The 17,642-nt window shown below is 47.7% G+C and overlaps 1 protein-coding gene across 1 annotated transcript in view; it reads left to right on the plus strand.

The window, feature by feature from the left end:
- Window positions 1–17,642, plus strand: part of EIF3H (eukaryotic translation initiation factor 3 subunit H) — a 359,943-nt gene that overhangs the window by 215,866 nt on the left and 126,435 nt on the right. The window contains exon 4 of the mRNA XM_085605071.1: window positions 2,034–2,133. Coding sequence (XP_085461197.1) covers window positions 2,034–2,133 — 100 coding nt within the window. The remainder of the gene's footprint in view (window positions 1–2,033; window positions 2,134–17,642) is intronic.

Consider the following 17,642-nt stretch of genomic DNA (forward strand, 5'->3'; position numbering starts at 1 on the left):
TATTGTAGCAAACCAACTCTGCCATACAGAGCAAAGTTATTTGGTGTCCTTGCTATAGCTTAGGACTTTGCCACAAAGTTTGCCTTGTCAGAGGCCTTATTGCGGCATAACAAAGTTCCCTGCTCTCCTTATCTAGAAGATGGTTATATTCAAGCATTGTGAAGAGAGGAGGCAGGACTCTGTGTCATGATGATGCTCGGGGCACTCTACAGTTTTGGTTTTTCATTGTCCTTTCCCCAAATCCTTCTTCATGCATTCCATAAGGATAATTTTTTGGGGCCAGTTATTTTCTCTAGCCTGGTGAGGGTCTGCCATATTCTAGCAAAGATAACTGCCATCAGCCAGACAGCGGATCACTTCACATTAACAATACTGTTAGCCTAGTGGTTCTTGAGTTTTCTGGGAGAATGGGCACTCCTTATAGGAGAAAACTTCAGCGTCTTGCTCTGAATGCTTTTATTGCAGCTCCATCAGGAATCACTGGGACTCTGTATGATCACTCCAAGCCATACCATTCTGGCTATCGCTGGCTTCAACCTTGTGATGATGAGGGCATATGGCTAGCCTTTTTGGTGGAAAGCTCCTTCTGTAGCTCATAGTAGCCCCAGTATCCTCATTTTGAATGAAAGGTACACAACAGGCAAATCTCAGTGCCTTGTGGGTCAAGTAAGGTAGCACTGCTTAAATGCATAATAAATACGTATATAAATGTGTTATAGCTGAAAGCAATCTTTGCAGTCGTGAAATACAGACTGATCCTAAACCACAAATAATACAACTGTCCTATGTGAATTCGCAATTGAAGAGGCAGGATTTTCTGTCATCCTAGAGCCCTAGACAAAGCTTCTGTTTGTACCTGCTCCATCTACTTCACATCCACCCTCCCAAAGGAAAGGTGGCCTGTTAATGGAGGGTAAGAGTGTTCATTACTCTCCAATACTGGTCCGCTTTAATGCATGGTAACATAGGGGTTAACCTTTACACGCCTACTGTTCACTGGAGGTCTCGGAGACTGCCAAGAATTTGACATAGTTAAGTGTAGGAGCAACTGGCTTAGAATCTACCATTAGACAATAGCAAAGAACTTAAACCTGCTGAGTTACTCAGTGGGTGATGAATTACTCGCATCCAGGGGTAGAAAGGAACAGGGGTGCAGTTAAACTTTCAGGACATTACAAGTGCCCCATGTGATGCCGCAAAATTAGACTGAAGTCCTTAACCATGTTGAATCTGAACCTGGTCTTGGGCATGCTAATGCTCAGTTTTTGAGCAGTTGGCTTCATCTGACTACTTTATTTGTTGTGGGACTACTAGGCCTGTGCGCTTTAAAATCTTTCATGGTATTTCATAGGGACATGCTATTTTCTCTGACTCATCCCACCTGTGAACCAAAAGTACTCAAGTTCTATCTTGAATAGTGTTGGAAGAGAAAGAACATACTGTAAAAACCTCTCTACTCTGTGCCAACCTCCTTTATTTACTATAACTTGTCAATCAATCCGTAGACTGTACTTGTGCAATTTAATCCAGGTTGACTAAGACAAAAACTTTGTAGGGAGATATAGGGTGGGCATGTATTCTAGATTTGGTCCTGGCAGGGCATTTCATGTTTTCGATTGATGGTGTGGCAGGTGCTTCTTGTTCTTTACCTTCAATAGGTAGGATGTTCTTGGCTTGTGATCAGTGTGTTGTGGCTTACTATAGTTTTATGGACACGACAGACGTTTTGGCAATGTCTGTAGTTAGAACAGCACATTGTGATAAAATACCAAATTAGATAATTGTTTACAGTGCTTTAATCATTTCCAAGGAATTTAATGCCTGATACTACATAGAAGACCACTCACTACAGCTAAGTTGCAGATAGCTCATTTGTGTTGCGTTAATGGTTATTTAGACCCATGGGTTTTATCTGGATTTCTTTCTATGTATCCATGTCCTGTAACATTGTTTGTGGAGTTTGAAAAGCCACTTTAGATCTGCACTTGTGATTTGAACATAATGTCTCTTTAACACAATTTTATTTCTTTTAGATCCCATCAAGACTTCACAAGGATCCCTTTCTCTGAAAGCTTTTAGATTGGCTCCTAAACTGATGGAAATTTGCAAAGAGAAGGACTTTTCTGCTGAAAGGTTTGCATTTTTTATTGCACGGTTAGATCGCCCTCTAAATAAAGTGAATTCCCTCTGTTCTTTCGTATATTGCCTTTTGGTCTTCCTTTTAGCTAACATAGTAATAATAGAGGTGTCTTCAGCTTCCTCTGTTCAATTTATATTTAGTTTAGATTGCCTGTATTGTTTTGCATATTGTGATTGTTAACATGTCATATTTAACACCTAGTGTGCCATTTTCTGAAAGAACTTTAAAGTATATTTACCCTATAATGCTAAACCAATTCTTTAATGTTGCTGGCAACAATTTTTCACAGTGACTGCACTTTTGCTGATCTCAAACTCACTTATTTTGGAGATGCTGGGCGCATAAGATAGAGCTTGATAGGTGCTTCAATGAATGTTGTTGGGACGGAAAAGCCCCCTGCGTGGCGATAGACCTGCACCTCTGTACTGAGTGCCCCAGCTGCAGTGATGTCTGGATTCTTGTTACCGATTTTTGCATCATAATTGAACACTTATCATGCATGTGTGCCTTGACCTAGGCCTGCCTCATGTATTGTGATCTTGTTTGACCGGGAGGGGCACATAATATGCTACTCTGCTAGTGATAAAGAGCGACTATCCTTCTTTAGTATGGGATCTGTGTGTATAGTCATAATCCTGTGAATAGTCCCGCCCATGTGCGTGGACCACGGAGCACTTCATTAGATATATTCTCTTAAGTTGTCCTCTTCTGCAGTCTTGCATAGACACTTAAGAGATAAAGAAAAACAATAATGCAGCCTAAAAACAACTAGGCTATGCTGGCCATTACTTCATCCTGAAGTGAAAAAGATAGCCAGGTAACAGTTAAATTTAACTATTTTACTGAGTTTCACCCATAGAGAAACTCCCCTTCACAAAGATTCTTTGTTCATGATTGATATGAAGGGTTGGAGAGACAAGCCCCATAGGCTGCTATTATGTGTCTGTAAATGGATACCGTGCCTTTAAGAATCCTTCCAGAGACCCTTGGTATCCCATGATGCACAGCCAAAGGCTAGTTACTTTCAGTTCTTTGAGCTCTACCATGAGTGGTATATTTTCAATAATTAAGCTTTCTGAGTGTTTTACTCGACGTCTTTTGCCTTTTATTTCCTTTTGCTGTCCTTTTTTGGGCAGTTAGCCCACATTTTTCTTGTCAAAATGCCATCTTTATTCGACAAGAGCCCTGAATGTGTCAGGAAGAAGGCCAAGTCGGACGCCCACAGAGTTTGTATTCTCTGTCTACCTACTTCACATGTTCCTGAATCCTGCGCCATCTGTAAATCCTTATCCAGGAGGTCCCTGTGTGACAGGGAGAAAATTCGTCTTCAAGGCCTGGAGCAGAGAAGATAACAGGCTACAGGTGGGACATCTGGGCATTTAGAGAGCCAGTCCTCCTCCAAGACCCATGTGTCGGCCTCTGGGGGGCTCCCCAATCGAAAGAAGGCTCAAAAACGACGCCGGTCCCGGTCGACGTCAAAGGCAACATCGATGTCGAGACCAGGTATGACGACGATATGTTCCCCTTCGACTCAGGGCTCTGGGTCGAAGCGGCGTCGAAGATAAACGCCGAGGGGACAGACTTCGAGGCCTCGGGTGAGGTCGATGTTGAGCACATCCTGGTCAATGTCGACACACCATCGCCGTCGATCTGGGTCAAGGAGATATCGGCGCTCGCCGTCGAGGCGACACCCCCGACGAGATGTTCGACGACGAAGAAGAAGGGAACAAAGCCCCCGCGGGTTCCAAGCCCTGAAGGGTTACTTCCCCCTCTTCTGTTGCCCATTCCGGTGGGGGGAAGCATTCAAAATTATCTGGCAGAGTGGAAAAAGATAACTCAGGACAGTTGGGTGCTGAGTATTGTTCGCAATGGATACTGTCTACGTTTCACCAGCCCTCCTCCATCGATACTTCGAGTTCGCTCTCAACACCGGCTGCGCGAGCTTCAGGTGGAGGCCGATAACCTGCTAAGGAAAAGGGCGATAGAACTGGTTACTCCTACCATGTGGGGACAAGGTCTATATTCAAGATTCTTTCTGGTACGCAAGAAGGGCAAGAACGAATTCAGACCCATTCTCGACTTGCGGCAAGCGAACAAATGGATCTGCAGAGAAATGTTCTGCATGTTATCCCTGCATCAGATCTACCCTCAGCTGCATCAGGGAGACTGGCTATGTGCCATAGATCTGCAAAGCGCATATTTTCATGTGCCCATAGCAAGGAAACATCGCAAGTTCCTACGGTGCCTGGTCGGCACCAATCACTACCAATATGCAGTGCTGCCCTTCGGCCTGAAGTAAGAGCCCAGGACTTTTTCAAAATGCATGGCAGTAGTCGCAGCACACCTCCGGAAGAGCTAAGTGTTCGTCTATCCATACCTGGACAACTGGCTGATCAAGGCAGCCACGTTTCAGGAAGCACAACTGCATTTCAACAGGACGTCCGTTCTGCTGAATCGTTTGGGTCTACACATCAATCTCTCAAAGTCTGTCCTGACTCCTGTCCAGTGTCTGCAGTATCTGGGAGCCTCCATCGATACTCACAAGGCAAGCGTGTGTCCTTCGGAGGAGAGACGCTTATCAATCCTTCGGAAGGCTCAGACTCTCATGACAATACCCTTCCCGGTGGTGAGGAAGGTGTGCTCTCTCCTGGGCTCCATGGCCTCATGCTTTTTTCCCACTCCTCATGTACGACTCTGAATGCGGCCTCTGCAGGAATGTTTGGAGGATCAGTGGAACCAGAAAGAGGGGAGTTGGGAGGACAGACTTATGTTGTCACAGCAAGCCATCCAGTCTCTATGATGGTAGTGCTCTCCACACAATCTCCTCAGAGAGACTCCTTTCCACAAGGAGATTCCAACACAGACCATCGTGACCGATGCGTCTCTCCACGGCTGGGGTGCGCATTCGGATCACCTACAGATACAGGGCAGGTGGTCCGTGAAGGAGTCCACGTATCACATCAACTTCCTGGAACTTCGAGCTGTTCACTTGGCACTGCAAGCTTTCCAGCCTTCCTTTCGCACCAGTTCCCTGCTTGTACAGACAGACAACACAACGACGATGTTCTATCTAAACAAGCAGGGGGGGGATCCCACTCTCGCCCACTGTCTCTGGAGGCCCAGGCGATCTGGCATTGGCTTCTGGCCAGGGACTTGACTTGTTCAAAATGCTCAGGCACACGCTCTCAGCAGACTCGTTCTTGAAAATCACGAGTGGGTCTTAAACGACGAGGTGGTGCAAGAAATATTCGACAGATGGGGAACTCCGGAGGTCGATCTGTTCGCCACTGTGGAAAACAGAAAATGCTGCGACTTCGCCTCCAGGTTCTACCAGCCAGGGACACTGGGGCATGCACTGTGGATCAACTGGTCGAACAGCTTTCTCTAAGTTTCCCCTGATCCTGACGGTGTTGATCAAACTTTCCCAATCACGGGCCAAGATCCTCATTGCTCTGGAGTGGCCCCGTCAGTGGTGGTTCACCGATCTACTACACCAGTCTCTCCTGCCACACCTTAGGCTTCCGTATCTGCCGGACCTTCTCACGAAGTTTGGTGGGCAGATGGTGCATCCCAACCTCTCGTTGTTGAATTTGGCAGCATGGCTCCTGAGCTAGTGCAGTATGGACATTTAGATCTCACTCAGAACTGTATGGAGATATTAAAAGAAGCGAAAAGACCATCTACACAGACTTCCTACGCATATAAGTGGAAGAGATTTTGCATTTGGTGTACCTCGAAGAATGCAGATCCTACCTCCTGCAAGGAGGAGGTCATTCTTCCGTATTTGCTGCATTTGGCTCAATCTGGCCTGAATTTTCATTCCATTCAAGTTCACCTAGCAGCTTTAACTGCGTATAGGAAATGTCCTATACAAACTTCCTTTTTCCAACTCCCAGTCATCAAAGATTTTCTGGAAGGTTGGAAGAAAGTGTTTATTCCCATTAGGCGTCCTTCACCTCTGTGGGAGCTTAATGTAGTGCTTTCTAGACTGATTCGGGAGCCTTTTGAGCCCATCAGCATCTGTCCTGGAAGGCAGCTTTCCTTGTCGCCATAACATCGGCTCGCAGAGTGAAATCCAGGCTCTCTGTTGTCAAGAGCCTTACACGGTGTTTCATTCTTCAAAGGTATTCATGAGGACTCACCCTAAATTCCGTCCAAAAGTAGTGTCGGAGTTTCATGTGAATCAAACGATTTCTTTACCCACATTTTTTCAGCATCCTTCCTCTCCTGCTGAGAGATCCCTTCATTCTCTCGATGTTAGAAGGGTGTTGAAGTTCTATTTAGATGAGAATAAGGAAATTCGTAGATCGGATCAGCTGTTTGTGAACTATGGCTCTGTCAGGACTGGTCGTGCTACCTCCAAGCAATCCATCTCCAGGTGGATCGTGTTCTGTATTCAGTTGTGTTATCAGAAAGCCAACAAGACTCTAGTTAGTAAGCCTAAGGCTCACTCTACCAGAGGTAAAGCTGCTACAGCGGCTTTACTCCGTAATGTCCCTATTGCAGAAATCTGTAAGGCTGCCACTTGGAAGTCAGTCCATACCTTTACTAAATACTACTGCCTGGACTCTGATGCCAGGGCAGATGCTCAGGTTGGGCAGGCTTCACTGAGGAATCTATTTGCACAATAGTGGGTCTGTTTGTTTCTTCCACCGCTGGGGTTTGTTGTTTGGGGATGGGCTTGCTATTTTATTCACATGATTATGACTATACACAGAGATCCCCTACTACAGAAGGAGTAGTTTCTTACCTGTAACTCCAGTTCTGTAGTAGGGGTATCTCTGTGATAGTCATAAGCAACCCAACCTCCTCCCCGGTGGATGAAACAGTATTTCCAGAATTTAGCAGACCTTGCTTTATACGCCTTCAAAAAGAACTGGAAGTAACTAGCCTTTGGCTGTGCATCACGGGATACCGAGGGTCTCTGGAAGGATTCTTAAAGGCACAGTATCCATTTACAGACACATAATGGCAGCCTATGGGGCTTGTCTGTCCAACCCTTCATCTCTATCATGAACAAAAGATCTTTGTGAAGGGGAGTTTCTCTATGAGTGAAACTCAGTAGAATAGTTACATTTAACTGTTACCTGGCTATCTTTTTCACTTCAGGATGAAGTAATGGCCAGCGTAGCCTAGCTGTTTTTAGGCTGCATTATTGTCTTTCTTCATCTCTTAAGTGTCTTTGCAGGACTGCAGAAGAGGACAACTTAAGAGAATATATCTAATGAAGTGTTCCGGGGTCCACGCACATGGGCGGGACTATTCACATGATTATGACTATCACAGAGATACCCCTACTACAGAACTGGAGTTACAGGTAAGAATCTACTCCTTACCCAGCGTTAATTAACAAAAGCATGATCGTGACAGCATGCCATTTTTTTTAAATGATGTTCAGTAGAGTGAATAGGCCAGTTCGAGGCATGTGGGCTGCTGAATTCATATCTGTGCATAGATCGCCGCCTAGTGTTGGGTCCGGATGTTTGCACGTTGTTGTCCTGGAAGAATCTTCGAAGTATCCTGGGATAGGTGACTCCTCCCCTGGACTACAGTGCGCATGGGCATCCTCTCCATCCTCAGATTGTTTTTTTCCGCCATTGGGTTCGGATGTGCTTATCTTGACTCAAGTTAGGAAAAACTTTTTACAGGCCAAAAGGCCTTTAGTTCGCGTCGGTACTGTTCCCGATCGGTATCGATAGTATATTGTTAGTTTACTAACTTCCAGAACCAACTTTTTCGCATTTTCCCCGACCCTCGACCCTTCATCAACGATGGAATCGAGGACACCATTCAAGCGGTGTCCTGTATGCAATGCGAAATATCCCCATATCGACGTCCATCCGGTGTGCAACAAATGCCTTTCACCGGATCACGACGAATCTACATGTATGGCCTGTGCCCGATTCCGATCCAAGAAGACTCTTCGGAATCGACGAGCAGCAAGACTCGAAGCGCAGCAAGCGGCACCGGCCCCAGCCAACATCGTTAGCGCCGAAGACGAAGATGTCGAAGACGTGGAGAACCTACCCTCCAGCCCCGCTTCCGAACACGACTCCGTATCGGAAGACGTCGAAGAACAACTCTTTTCCAGAGATGAAGCCGACACCGAGGTAGGAGACTACAATGAGGCCTTAGGGGCCGAAGAGAGTAGCTCCGGTGACGAGCAAGGCCTACCCGTACAGACTGAGGATATCCCAGTGAGCCAGTCTATGGATCCGGTCGAGGGATCGCCTTCGGGCCTTACCCAAGACCTATCCCGCAGTTCTTCGGCCCCGCGGCATCCATTACTACCCAAAAAGGCTGGTTTCCCTTCTTCGAAACCGAAACCGAAAGCTGCATTGGTTCAACAGAAACCGAAAGTAACGCTGGTCGGATCGAGGCCCACCACACCTTCGACGCCAGCAAAACCAGTCGGCGCCGACCGCACCAAACGAGATTTCGGTGCCGAGCTTGCAGCAGCCGACGTCGGTGCCGACACACGGTAAAAGAGCTTCGGTGCCACCAAACCTCCTCAGCTACCGGCACCGACACAATCGGCTCCGACCCCAAAGGTCAAACTGCCTGCTGCGTCGCACCCCGCTTCGACAGCACCACCAAAGGCACACTCATCAAAGACGTCGACGGCCATTGCCGCCCCTCGACTCGATGACTCGCCGGCACCGAAGAAGTCCACGCCCGCCTCTACAGAAACGGCCGGCACGAAGGACTCGATGGCACTCCAGGTGCGGACCGTTGCTGCGCAACGCACCAAACACAAAGCAGTCCTCCAGGACACGTCAGGCTCCGAGCCGGTAAAAGCTCCAACGGCCTCTTCGGCACCGACCAATATCACTTTTGGCCTGCCGCCATCCACGGCCCCAAAACTGTTCCAAATCAGAACACGGGTCACCCACACCACGTTCACGCCTGCCGAACGCTCTCCTGCGGAGTCGTCTCCGTCACATGTCATCGACGCCGACACCGGCAGGATGGTGCTCCACAAAAGGAGAATAACTTCAGAGTCAGCTTTGGACTCCTACCGGATCCCGCTTAAGAAAAATCTGCCGGTGACTTCAGAACCAGTTCTTTCCGAACCTCTCCACTCCTTTTACCAGGATCCACAGTCCTTCTCTCCCACACACTCCGACACTGACGTTTTGGAGGACTACATGGGTGACCACGTCCCCTACCCCGGAGAGATGGACCCTGAAGGCCAACAGGACCCTGACCAAGCTTGGGATGACCCTGTAGACTCGAGTGCACCTATGGATACACAGGACCCGCAACTCTATGGAGCAAAAACATCTCCCACAGAGGACACTGCCGCATTCAACGCCCTAATTGAACGTGCTGCGGCCAATCATGGGGTGCAACTCCACTCTGACACCGTGGAGGACGACTTTCTCATGGATACTTTCGCATCCTCAGAAAGGAATTTAAAAACTCTACCCATGTTAAAGGGTGTCCTCAAACCAGCAAAGGACATCTTCAAAGAACCCACCAGTGCAAGAGTAATAAACCCCAGAATCGACAAGAAATACAGGTCGGCGCCTGGGGACCCTACCTACATTAGAGGCCAGTTACCTCTAGATTCCATTGTAGTTGCGAATGCTCGCAAACGGGCACACTCGCAAACAGGTGATGCTCCTCCCCCGGACAAAGAGTCCAAGGTGCTAGAGACCTCCGGCAAACGGGTTGCGGCCCAGGCAGCTAATATATGGCGCATTGCCAATACTCAGGCACTCCTCGCCCGCTACGATCGAGCACACTACGACACACTAGAACAATTACTCCAACATCTCCCTGACCAATTCAAAGAAGGTGCAGAGATCCTCATCAGGGAGGGACAACTCCTCACAAACGCATCCATCAAGTGTGCACTGGATGCCGCAGATACAGCTGCCAGAGCCATAAACACTAGCGTCATGTTGCGACGACACGCCTGGTTGCGAATCTCCGGATTCAAACCTGAAGTACAAAATAACATCCTCAACCAGCCTGTCAACCCCGACTACTTATTCGGGCCGGAGGTTGACACCACCCTAGAGAAAATAAAAAAGGACACGGACACTGCAAAGTCCATGGGGGCTCTTCAAACGCAGTCCTTTCGGAGCGGCTCCTTTCGTCGCCCCGGAAATAGAGGAGCAGGTAGAGGACAGGGGTCACAGCAAACCTACAACAAAGGCAACACACAAAGCACCTACGATAAAAACTCCCGGGGTGGTTATCGTGGCTCAAGCACAAAGGGCAGAGGACGCGGTTACGGCAACACCAGGTCCTCCCCCAAGAACAAACAGTGACGCCCTCTCCCTTCCTCCTGACCACCTAACACCTGTCGGGGGAAGGCTACAAAGGTTCCTGTCCACGTGGAACTCCATCACCACGGACAGGTGGGTCAAAGACATTATCAAATACGGTTACTGCCTAGAATTAACCTCAACTCCACCCACAATACCTCCAAAACACCGTCCTATGTCCTCAGAGCACTTAACGCTCTTACAGCAGGAGGTGCTAAGCATGCTACTAAAAGGCGCAATAGAGGTCGTACCCGTCCACGAGCAAGGTACGGGGGTGTACTCCCTGTACTTTTTAATACCAAAAAAGGACGGGTCACTCAGACCTATATTAGACCTGAGACCCCTGAACCGCTACATTCTCTCCGAGCATTTTCACATGCTCACTTTACAGCAAGTCCTCCCGCTGCTAAAACAGGGAGACTTCCTGGCCACACTGGACCTCAAGGATGCGTATTTCCACATACCCATTCACCCCTCACACAAAAAATACCTCAGGTTCACTGTTCAGGGGCAGCACTACCAATTCAAAGTCCTTCCCTTCGGCGTGACAACAGCACTCAGGGTTTTCACAAAGTGCCTAGCTACTGTGGCGGCACATCTACGGAGGCAGCACATACACGTCTACCCTTACCTGGACGACTGGCTCGTTCAAGCAAAGTCAGCCCAGCAATGTGCCAGCCACATGTCCCGCACCATTCACCTCCTTCACAGTCTGGGATTCTCACTAAATTACCCAAAATCCCATCTCCAGCCCGCACACGTACAGCAGTACCTAGGTGCGACTATAGACACTCTGGCGGCCACAGCTCAGCCAAATTTAGTGAGGATCAACAGCATGCAAATGCTGATTTCCAAGTTCAAACCCCAACACTCCCTTCCTGCGCGAGTGTTCATGCAGTTGATAGGCATGATGGCCTCCTGCATTTTCATAGTCCCACACGCTAGACTACATATGCGCCCGCTTCAGGAGTGCTTAGCACGTCAGTGGAATCAGGCTCAAGGACAGCTGAAAGACCTAGTGTTGGTGAGCGGTCGGGCATACAACTCTCTGCATTGGTGGAATCCACAAAACCTTTGCAAGGGCCGACCGTTCCAAGAGCCTGTTCCACAAATAATACTGACAGCGGACGCGTCTCTCCAGGGATGGGGAGCTCATGTACTCCACTACACAGTGCAGGGACTATGGACAACACAACAGAAGAAGATGCACATCCACCTTCTGGAACTGATGGCAATCTTCCTGGCAATGAAGGCATTCAAAGTACACTTGTGCAACAAAGTCGTGTTGATCCGGACGGACAACATAACCGCCATGTACTATATACAGAAGCAAGGAGGAACACACACTCCACAGTTGTCTCATCTGGCTCAGAGCATGTGAAAGTGGGCCATTCAGAGGAACATGTTCCTCATGGCAGAACACCTCCCCGGCAAGGACAACCAGATGGCGGATCTGCTCAGCAGACACAGCCACCAGATGCACAAGTGGGAGTTACACCCATCAGTACTCCAACCGTACTTCCAGCAGTGGGGTCATCCAGAGATAGACCTATTCGCCACAAGCGAAAACGCAAAATGCCAAAGCTTTGCCGCCAGGTTCCCACATCCGCAGTCGCAGGGCAATGCGATATGGATGAACTGGTCCGGCAGATTTGCGTACGCTTTTCCCCCAGCACCACTGATACCGCTGGTGGCACGCAAACTCAGACAACACTCACTGACACTCGTCCTGGTTGCTCCAACGTGGGCACGCCAGCCGTGGTACACCACCTTTCTCGAACATTCCGTGGTGCCGCATCAACGGCTGCGGATCAAACCCGCGCATTTAACGCAGGACCATGGAGAGATTCAGCACCCAGATCCGCAACAGCTGAACCTGGCAATCTGGCTCCTGAAGTCATAGAGTTTGGCTACCTAAACCTGCCACCTGACTGTATGGACATCATTAAGGAGGCCAGGAGACCCACTACCAGAGCTTGCTATGCAGCCAAATGGAAAAGGTTCGTCATTTATTGTACTAATAATGACATTAACCCGCTAGACGCATCCATACAAAACATAATTTGTTACCTCTTACACCTATACCGATGCAATCTGGCGTACACCTCTATACGTGTCCATTTGACCGCAATATCAGCCTATCTGCAGACTAGGCAGCACCTCTCTCTATTCAGAGTGCCTGCCATCAAAGCATTTTTGGAAGGACTCAAACGAGTCATTCCACCAAGCCACCCACCGGCTCCAATGTGGAACCTCAACTTGGTCCTCACACGCCTGATGGGTCCACCCTTTGAACCTCTACACTCATGCGAGCTTCAATTTCTTACCTGGAAAGTAGCTTTCCTAGTAGCGATCACCTCTTTGAGGAGAGTTAGTGAACTCCAGGCACTAACCGTTCAAGAGCCATTTATACAGGTTCACGCCAACAGGGTCGTACTACGTACCAACCCCAAATTCATGCCCAAGGTGGTATCGCAGTTCCACATGAATCAGACTATTGAACTGCCTGTTTTCTTTCAAAACCCACAAACTGTCGCAGAAAGAGCACTCCATACACTAGATGTGAAGAGAGCCCTCATGTATTTTATCGACAGGACTAAGATCTTTAGGAAGACAAAACAACTTTTCGTTGCCTTTGCGCCACACCACAAAGGTAACGCTATCTCCAAAGCAGGTATAGCCAGATGGATCGTTAAATGTATTCAAATTTGCTATCAAAAGGCTAAACGCACATTAACGATTCCCCCACGAGCCCACTCAACACGTAAGTTAGGGGCCTCCATGGCTTTCCTAGGAAACATTCCCCTGCATGATATATGTAGAGCAGCCACCTGGTCCACTACACATACATTTACCAAACACTATTGTGTAGATGTGCAATCAAAACAGCAGGCAGCTGTAGGACAGGCTGTTCTCAAAACTCTTTTTCAGACCGCTGCAGCTGGCACTGGTAGCCGCCGCTAATGGAGGGCACTGCTATGTATTCTATGCACAGATATGAATTCAGCAGCCCACATGCCTCGAACTGAATATGCTACTTACCAGTATGCATCTGTTCTTGGCATGTAGGGCTGCTGACATTCATATCGCCCTCCCTCCTCCCCGGCGCCTGTAGCAGCTGCAGCTCTCAGAATTACTGTAAGCATGGTCATCACTTTCTGTATCTACTCCATCACTGCCACAATGGCGAAAAACAATCTGAGGATGGAGAGGATGCCCATGCGCACTGTAGTCCAGGGGAGGAGTCACCTATCCCAGGATACTTCGAAGACTCTTCCAGGACAACAACGTGCAAACATCCGGACCCAACACTAGGCGGCGATCTATGCACAGATATGAATGTCAGCAGCCCTACATGCCAAGAACAGATGCATACTGGTAAGTAGCATATTCATTTTATTTGTGTCATTTGAGTGAGGCCTACCGACCCACTCATGTAAAGTTTCGATGTTGTGCACCTAACTCACCCTTAACCTGCATCATGTTAGTGTGTAGCTCTGTGCAGTGTGTGTACTGTAATGTTCGTTATAATGTAGTGTACTTGTGTGTGGCACAGTGCAAGGCAGCTTGTGGGCTCCATATTGGAAGCCCAGGGTCTTGAGTAAGGTGTTTGAAGGTGGATGAACCATTCCAAGACAGATTTGTTATATTGCCTGCATTCCTGAGAGCTCGGTAGTATACACACTGGAGGAAGGGAGAGCCAGTCTCTCTCCTGCACTTCCAAGCGGTTCTTTGATCCTGAAAAGGTCACTGATCAGTTGGGCCTGGGCACATCTCACAAAGGAGATGGGACTGATCAGGGAATCCTAAAGAATAGTACTTGGTGCCTTGATAACCTTTTGACAGGCATATATTATTAAGGGAAATAGCAATGTGTGGTCCTCTAGTCACTTCCATGGCGTGTTGGGGGATATCATGTTTGTTTGGAGTGTCTGTTGCTGTGACAGACTCTTTCCTAGACAACAGGCAGGACAGAGGAGTGGGCATTTTGAAAGGGGGCAACCCCAACACCACAAACTTCAAAGACTAAGACACTAAATCACACCTGTTTGGAAATGGATTATAAAAGGGTGAGCTTGAGTCTTCCAAAATTGTCAAACTGGAGCTGTACATCAGCATGGAGAAGCACAGCATGATGTCTACCTCTTGTGACCACTGGGGACTAAGGCTTTCTGATCTTCCTGCTGGGTGAGGGGACATCACCCTGGAGAATCGAGACCTCTCGCTCCAGAGACTTGAGCACCGGAATATGCCTTCCTACAGAGACCAGAGGACCCAGTGAGGAGGAGAGTATCTGGAGGGAGCGAGTTCTAGTGGGGATCCTGTTGATTGGACCCCTGAAGCAGAGTGTGAGATTTGGGTCTGCGTTGAGGACCGTTGTACTAATCGGGCCGTCCGCCCAGGTGCTGCTGTTCACATCCCAGGTAGGGGCTGCTGTGAAGTTTGAGGACCGTTGTACCGATCGGGCCATCCACTTGAGGGTGCTGTTTGCGACCATGTGTGCCTGGTGGGGGGCTGCGATGACGTCTGGTGTTGTCACCCAAGAGAGGGTGATAGGGCTGTCGCTGTGTGTGTTGTAAACCCCTCCCCATGCCAGTTGGGGGTCATGGTGAAAACAGAGGACTGTCTCCTTGGAGAAGTGTGTGACTGGTGATGTTTAGCAGGTTGTGACCCGTGGAAACAGAGAATCGATAAAATCACCAGAAGCACCTGAAACCTGCTGCATGCCTAGGGAAGACTTACCACGTGATCTGAAAAGCCTCATGGGTGCCTGCTGCCTTGTCCACATCATCCAGACTTCTGTTCACTGCCAAGCTGCTGACTTGCTCCCTGGCCTACTGAACCACAGCTCCATTGAAAGCGTGTAGGACTGACTGCTGGGCCACCGAGCCACTGGTGGAATTTGCTCTGACAAAGTGCTATAGCGTTGAGGCACCTTGAGTTTTAAGAAGCCATCGTGGAACTTCTAAGCCTTGTACTTGCTAGCAGGGCCTAACCTGAATATTTTGTCACATTAATGGAAAATAAGCACAGTCCTTAGACAGGGAAGTGGTACTCTGATTTACCCCGACAATGCTAGAGCGCCGGTTTCAAGAAGAATGTGTGTATTATTCCTTGTATGTCGTATTTCACTTTGGGCGTAAATATGAATACTTATTTTTTCATTAAAGCAGATATGTGGTTAGGTATTCATTTATTTGGGATTACTGAGGTTGTTTTTTATTTGAGTCGGTTTACACCTTGTACCTACCTCCCCTCACCCTAACCTCGGCACACGCCTCCTCACCAAACTCCCCAGCAAACTCCCCAATAGTTAGGACCCTGGGTCATCAGGAGTAAAAGCCACAACAACCACGTTTGGGCCCACTAGTTCCCGTCTGCCCGTGGCCCTCTGAAAGGGGTTTTGACACGCATGGTCCTGACATCTGGCTCACTGAGGATTAGTTCTGCCTGAAAAAATTCACCCATTCAGGTTCTTCATATGGCTGATACTATCCGAGCAGCATTCTCATTTACTGTATGTTATACTAGTGAAATTGTCTCTACAAGCCATCATTTATCTTTTGAAAAGATGGAATGCAGAGGTTCTTTCAATCAAGAGGTGAGAAGTCTCAGTCCAAGCATCCCCAACTGCTGTAGCATTGCTATTTAACTGGGCGTTACCAGACTGCACCTTTAAGTCCTTACACCTCTCTGCTAAAAACAGGAGGAGAATGCATAATTGCAAGTATCAGTAGTGTGTACTGGATCAGTTTCTTCAATATGTTGGATCCAATCCCCTCAGCTAGTCATCTGCAAATCACGATCGACTACTGATTTTCGATTGACCTCACCAGTGGCCTGATTTCCCACTTCTGATCTACTGCACTTACATGCCCAATTCGGCCTTTGCCGAGGCAGTACCTTTCTTCTGTTGACTGGCAATGCACATATTATTCCTCCAGATTTGTATCTAGTGCTCCTCTTCACATTCATGAGACTTTTATCCGTTTGGCTGTGTGGGCATTTTCACTAGGCCAGCTTGTGGTATGTCAGTGAGCATGCTTCATCTTCACCTCCTAAAAGTTCACAGCACTGGTTAGTTTTAGTTTCCTGATAATAAAGCATGGCTGAGCAGGCATTACAAGAACATCTACTACTTCATCATGGGACTCATTGTGGACACTCGTTGATAATCTCCTGCATGAGTCCATAACACTTCTTTTTAACAGCGAGAAAGTCAGCATGGTCCAGGAGTCAGTGAGAGAGTTGAAACGGGCTTCAAAGTCAGGCGAATCCTGAACGCCAGGACATGACAGCGCCAGCATTTCATATTCATTCACTATTCTGTGAGAAATTGTTTAGCTACCACAAACGCCAGTAACCAAGTTATTTCTTGAGTTCTGGATGCAGTTTCATTACCAGGATAGGGAGTACCTTATTTTTATTTTTTTGGACAATGAAAATAATCTATTGGGTAGGAGTCTACATTGTTGAGATGCTTTTGAGCAGTCCTGATATCCGATATCCTTCATCTGTAAAGGATAGGATGTATTAAGTTCTGAATTTCAGCTGGCTGCTTGGAATTCAGTTATTACTAATGCACTGAAAAATTAGGGGCTAGAACTCAGTGTGATTTTTCTTGCTAAGGAGTCAATTACTTGTTATGCGGGCTCCAGAGCCACACATCTGTTTGTCGTAGCTGAATTATCACTGTTTGATTTATACATGTGATTTCTTCAACAAAACGCATGAACCGGAACGCATTTCATTCATCCAACATCGCACACATATGGCGTATTGCTGACTATCATGGTGCACATTTACCATTTAACACCAAGATACACCACACACAAGCACGCTTGGCAACTAATTGTTACCTGACAAATGCAGAAGCAAAAGTACTCATGCACAGCTCATTAGTAAAGGCCTCCCAAATGTGAAGCGTACCAGAGCACAAAACCTGAAACATATCGCAGGATGACACTGACACCGAGTTGTGTACAAGTACCTCGACAGCACAACTGATTTTATAGCTGAATGTAATCTTACAGTTAGAAATCCCAGAGGATTTCCATGACCAGTAGCTGCACAGGAGATATGTTATTTCAAGCGGGAGTCTTGAAACAGAGGCCCTGCTATCTGAATTAAGTCTTGCTTTCTTGGAAAGTCTCTAGTATTGCTCAAACTCTTGCGTATTAGATTCTTCATGCAGAGACACATTTCTTGACCTTGAATGGGCATCC

This window comes from Triturus cristatus, chromosome 5_1 (genome assembly GCF_964204655.1).
Source record: "Triturus cristatus chromosome 5_1, aTriCri1.1, whole genome shotgun sequence".
NCBI lineage: Eukaryota > Metazoa > Chordata > Amphibia > Caudata > Salamandridae > Triturus > Triturus cristatus.